Source organism: Heterodontus francisci, chromosome 7 (genome assembly GCF_036365525.1).
Source record: "Heterodontus francisci isolate sHetFra1 chromosome 7, sHetFra1.hap1, whole genome shotgun sequence".
In the NCBI taxonomy this organism is placed as follows: domain Eukaryota; kingdom Metazoa; phylum Chordata; class Chondrichthyes; order Heterodontiformes; family Heterodontidae; genus Heterodontus; species Heterodontus francisci.
The window spans coordinates 115,534,463-115,540,462 of record NC_090377.1 but is presented as its reverse complement, the minus strand read 5'-3'; the positions used below and the strand labels follow the sequence as shown (position 1 = coordinate 115,540,462).

General features: G+C 46.5%; 1 protein-coding gene across 7 annotated transcripts in view; it reads right to left on the bottom strand.

Moving 5' to 3' along the window:
- Positions 1–790: 790 nt before the first annotated feature.
- The window catches only part of LOC137371776 (putative methyltransferase DDB_G0268948), a 50,403-nt gene continuing 45,193 nt past the window's right edge, over positions 791–6,000 (bottom strand). For all 7 annotated transcript variants that reach the window (XM_068034635.1, XM_068034631.1, XM_068034630.1 and 4 more), the window contains 2 exons: positions 5,070–5,207; positions 791–1,011 (listed from right to left, as the gene is read on the bottom strand). In XM_068034635.1, the coding sequence (XP_067890736.1) occupies positions 879–1,011; positions 5,070–5,207 (271 nt within the window). In that variant the 3' untranslated portion in view covers positions 791–878. The remainder of the gene's footprint in view (positions 1,012–5,069; positions 5,208–6,000) is intronic.

Below are 6,000 nucleotides of genomic sequence, written 5' to 3'. Positions count from 1 at the left end.
GAAGTGAGGGACCTTGGAATGTCCACAGATCCCTGAAGGTAGCAGGACAGTCGATAAGGTGGTTAAGAAGGCATATGGAATCCTTTCCTTTATTAGCTGAGGTATAGAATATATGAGCAAGGAGGTTATGCTGGAACTGTATAACTCATTGCTTAGGCCACAACTTGAGTACTGTGTGCAGTTCTAGTCACCTCATTACAGAAAGGATGCAATTGCACTAGAGAGGGTACAGAGGAGATTTACAAGGATGTTGCCAGGACCAGAAAAATGCACCTATGAGGAAAGATTGGATAGGCTGGGGTTGTTCTCCTTAAAACAGAGAAGGCTGAGGGGAGATCTGATTGAAATGTACAAAATTTTGAGGGGCCTGGATAGAGTGGAGGTGACGGGTCTATTCACCTCAGCAGAGAGGTCAGCGATGAGGGGGCAGAGATTTAAAGTGATTGGTAAAAGAATTAGAGGGGAGATGAGGAATACCTTTTTCACCCAGAGGGGGGTTGGGATCTGGAACTCACTGCCTGAAAGGGTTGTTGAGTCAGAGACCCTCAACTCATTCAAAAGGAGTCTGGATATGCACCTCAAGTGCCGTTAGCTGCAGGGCTACGAACCAAATGCTGGAAGGTGGGATTAGAATGGGTGGATTGTTTTTCGGCCAGCACAGACACGAAGGGCCAAGTGACCTCTTTCTGTGCCTTAAAATTTCTACAATTCTATTTCTATTCTATGCCCTTTATTCAATAAAAACTGACTATAATTGAACCACACTGAAAGTATTTTTTAAATTCCTCGGACAATCCGTTTATTTATGGCGTTTTCAAATTGGATCCATTTCTGATTAAATCCTGTCCTGGGAGAGTCAGAGGGTCTTTTGATAGAAGTTAGTCTGTGTCACAAGAAGGATTCTGGGAGGAAGGCTGTGAACATCTCTCAGGTTTGCTCGCCAAGAGGCAAAAATATTTGACACTGAATTCCACGGCGGTTTCACTGGACACTCCCATGGCCTTCAGAAGTCTAGAGGGAGAGCGAGTGAAAATTACAGTTTAATCTTTTTTTTATTAATTCACGGGATGTTGGCCAGGCCAACATTTATTGCCCATCACTAATTGCCCTTGAGAAGGTGGTGGTGAGCTGCCTTCTTGAACCGCTGCAGTCCATGTTGGGTAGGGACACCCCCATGTGCTGTTTGGAAGGGAGTTCCAGGATTTTGACCCAGCCACAGAGAAGGAACGGCGATGTAGTTCCAAGTCAGGATGGTGTGTGACTTGGAGGGGAACTTGCAGGTGGTGGTGTTCCCATGCATCTGCTGCCCTTGGCCGTCTAGGTCGCGGGTTTGGGAGGCACTATCAAAGTAGCCTTGGTGAGTTGCTGCAGTGCATCTTGCAGATGGTACACACTGCTGCCACTGTGCGTCGGTGGTGGAGGGAGTGAATGTTTAAGGTGGTGGATGGAATGCCAATCAAGTGGGCTGCTTTTTCCTGGATGGTGTGGAGCTTCTTGAGTGTTGTTGGAGCTGCACCCATTAAGGCAAGTGAAGAGTATTCCATCACATTCCTGACTTGTGCCTTGTTGATGGTGGCTGGAATTTTACGCCATCCCGGCAAGCGGGATGGTGGCGGGGGGGGCGGCGTAAAATGGTGCGGGAGGTTCCGGGAGGCCTTCCTGACCTGCTCCCTCCTCCGCCGCCACTTTATGTAAAGCGGCTGGGGTGATAAACGAGGCCCGCCTTCCCCAGGCCAATAAAGGCCCTTAAACGCCGATTTTATGTGTGGTTGGTCAGGCAGCCGAGGACCGGAGAAGCCGCCTGGCAAAACCAGGCAGTCTCCAAGCATTCCAGGGTGGCCCTCATGATCGGACACCCTATGCCTGATGGAGGGCTGCCCCTGCTACCCCAACTACCCCCAAGACACAACACGACCCCCTTCCCTCCAATCGAGCTTGCCTAACCAGGGCCCGACCGATTACCCCCTGCGAAGCAACCAAAACTTGCCTGCTGTCGCAGCTCCCAGGTATCCTTCCTTCATGCTGGGCTGCAGTCCCATCTGTGGCCACAGCTCCCAGTGGCACTGCTGGGACCAAGAGCTGCCCGCCTGTTGATTGGCCGGCAGCTCTATTAGGTGGGACTTCCTACCTCAAGCGGGTGGAAGCCCCGCCTCACACCAATTGAAGCCCGGGCACCCGCAAAATACAGGTCGGATCTTTTTAGTCCATCCGCCTCCCATAAAATTTCAGCTGGTATATTCAACTTATAGAAAACAATGTGAAGATGTTGTGGTGGAGCCCATCAGACAGACAATAGAATCACAGCCTTATACAGCATGGATCGAGACCATTCAGTCCATCGAGCCTGTGCCGGCTCTTTGAAAGAGCAACCAATTAATCCCACATCCCCTGCCCTTTCCCCATAGCCCAGTGAGGTGTGTAGACAGAGATTGGAATCAGCAGTGACACATGCAGGAAATCTAAGACCACTGCCTGGTGCCCTGATGTCCACTATCCACCTGTATTCGGCATCAGTTCACCCCACCCTTTACAGAGTTTACAAGTTCTCCCTGTGACTGTGTGGGTTTCCTCCGGGTGCTCTGGTTTTCTCCCACATGCCAAAGACTTGGAGGTTGATAGGTTAAATTGGCCATTGTAAAAAAAAAAAATTGCCCCTCGTGTTGGTAGGTGGTAGGAGAATTGAGGGAAGGTGGGGATGTGCGAGGGGGAAATAAAAGGGATTAGTATAAATGGATGGTTGGTGTGGATTCGGTGGGCCGAATGGCCTGTTTCAGTGTTGTTTCTCTCTCTCTCTATGATAATCATTTGGCACCTGATGAAATGTTGAACAGGAAATTGACATAACATACTGGGTATTTGCAGGCATGTGTCATCGAATTCCTCTATCTGTGTCCTGTATTATATTATTTTACAACTGCAAGTATGGGGTGGGTTAGCTCAGTTGGCTAGGCAGCTGGAGTGTAATGTAGGAAAATTCCAGCAATGTGGGTTCAATTCCCCAACTGGCTCTTTTATGTCACGGCGTCATGGAGACCTGGCTTCTCGCTTTACCCCACGCTTGTGAAGTCATGACTCTCAAGCAAAACATCACCAACTGTTCCCCTCTAAGGCGGAGTGATACCTTTGGGACTACAGCTACTCCAACAATTACTAGTCCTTCTGTTGCTGGGTCTGATCAGAGTGGAGTAAGTCAGGTTAACTAACCTGAGTTTACAAACTGCAGCCTTAATATTCAAACCCCTCACAATGAGGGGCAGGAGATGGTGGGGGGCAGTTAAATCCAGGAAATACATCTGGAACACACTGTGTACATACCCACTTCCTTTAATACAGCAGCTGTTATCAGGACATCTACGTGTCTCACCACCTCCCCAATCCCAGCCCCTCCTGAGTGGTTTGTATCTGCAGTCAGGTGTGGCATTATTTTGGGATACCGGGATGTGTGTAGATGTGATCTGTTGCACCTGAATCAGTATGTGGAATGTGTGATGTATTTCTGTGGAAGATCAGGGCTCAGCCAGGATCAGCCATGCTGACAACACTGTTACATGAAATGGTTAATGTGGCTCAGGAGAGGGAGAAAACCTTTTCATTGAGAAGTTGACACGTGTTCCATAGAGGAGGAACCCATCAAGATAGAGTTAACCACACTAGCACCTGTCTGTGGGATGAGGGATGGAAATTCCAAGTCTGTGTGAATCCCCAAAATGGATATTTAAATTATCCACACTGGAGATAAAATAAGACCATGTTTTAATTCCAGGTGATGATATGCTGTGTAAAACAAATGGGGACCAATTTGCATGACAGAACAGATTGAGATAGATACATGATGCTGACGATATGATGTTTTGTGACACCTTTAGTTATGTATTCAGACTGTCGGGGGCTGGGCAGTGTGGCGGTCTGTAAGGAAAGGGTTAATTCTTTGTATTAACACTAGTTTTTATGTGAGTTTCTGTTGGCAACGTTCAATTAGAAAAAGGGATTTCAGTCAGAATGTGTTTCAGCTGATAAGGAGATTCACCAAGAGGCCACAAACTGTTCATTGACCTTGACGGCTGCCATTGATCACTTAGCATTGAGATCTCTCTGGACATGTTCTGCCCATCAAGTCAAGAAGCTATGGCTTCAGGTAGTGACTCCTCTGAGGACAGCTGGGTAATGTCTCTATAGAGGGTCTGTGTTCCTGTAGACATCTCCAGTGGAGTGATGTGATTGACAGTTCAGTCAAGGTGAAGGCTTGGGGAGTGACTCTTGTTAACAGAGTAAGGAAGTACAGGTGTCCTTGGTTGAGACAGGGTAAGTGCTGGGGAGTGGGGGGTGGGGGGGTGGTGCAGTGATGTGGTGTCACCTTTAGCCAGTCAAGGTGAAGGCTTGGGGAATGACTCTTGTTAACACTGGAGTTATTGCAGCTAAGTGAATGAGGTAATGCTATGGGACATGTGACACAAGGCGGGGAGAAAGAAAGGTTTATGAAGTGGGAGTTAAGAAAAGATACTTCAGAAAACAGCAAGGCTTGGCCAGCAGGTCATCTCAAGCTTGAGAATGGTGAAGTCTTCAGTTACTTGTACAGGAGGTGTGTAATTATTATAGATAATAGTTATCATTGTCTGCTTAATTTGTATGAAAGTCGCTAAATGCCTTTAAAGCTAAAGATCTTGAGGAATTAATTCTAAACCTATATGTAAGAACACCCATTCCTGAACAGATGGAGTATAGATGTAACCCGTGTATGTTCTTATGTCCATTACTTCACAGAAATCTGTTTAAAATTTGCCCAGTTCCATATTTGATTGAAAGTCAGTCCCCAGGTGCTTTTTTTTCTGATTTAACTGCCCCGCACCCAGTTCAAATTTGTACTCTCTGCAAATTTGATCAGTTTGTTTATCTTTTCTGAATCTGAGTCATTAACCTGAATTAGGAGCAATAGGGGAACCACCACTGATCCTGGGCAGCCTATGAGAGTCAGCGGAGCTGGGAGGCCTTAGATAACTCCACAGTGTGGTCCAATCAAGAATCATTAGGCAGATCAGCTAAAAGGATCTGCTTTTCATATAGCTTTATACCTTTGTTCAGTTCTTTCCAGTGAGGCTGTAGCATTTTCCGGATCTTTCCTCAGATAGGCTTGATATAAACTGTAGGCTTTCAGAAACCCAATGATCCACGGGACAGGCATCTTGAACTTGACAGAAATGTCTTCAGCTCTGTAACAATCAATATGCCATTAATGTAAGAATAAAAATTATTGTATGACTTTACATAGTTTGCATCCTTGGAGGGTGTTGGGGTATTTGAAACAGCCTCCAGTATATTCACTGGTTGCTTATTGTGACAAAAGCTTATTTAACAAGCTCTGTTAGACTACTGCTATACATTGTCACGCTCACACAAGGAGCAATAATGAACTAATGAATTAACCTCCCAAAAATAGACACACTTTTTCTACAAGACAAAATGGAGTAAAAGGTCAGGTGACCTCCCCTGTGCTGTGAATATACATAGTGACTGCTGGAGACTGAACCCATCATCATCTCTGGACCAGCCTTGAAGAAAGCATTAGAAATGCTAATGGCCCCACTCAATGTTAATGGCTACCTTTTTCAACTAGTTGGACTAATAATGACCTTTGCAGACATAGAAGACTGCATTTTACATGTCCACCACCAAAACCAGCGGCGGACATTAGCAATGGTGGACCGCATATAGCGGAGCCGCCGAGATAGTCAGCACGACGGCTCATTTAAATGGCCGGGGTGGACCGCCCACACCGATGGCGTGGAGGAGTCAGGCTGTTCATCCCCGGCAATGGTGTCAGGCACCATTATGCAGGCACCGACGCCATTTTTAAAGGACTTTGAGCACTTCCGTTTATTTTAACTATTTAAAGTGATAGTGATTTGAAATTGATTCAAAAAAATTTAATTTTTGTTTCTAGCCCCTCTCCCACCTCCCCCCCCCCCAATAACCATACAATTCATTCCTTGCCCTCTCCCCCCT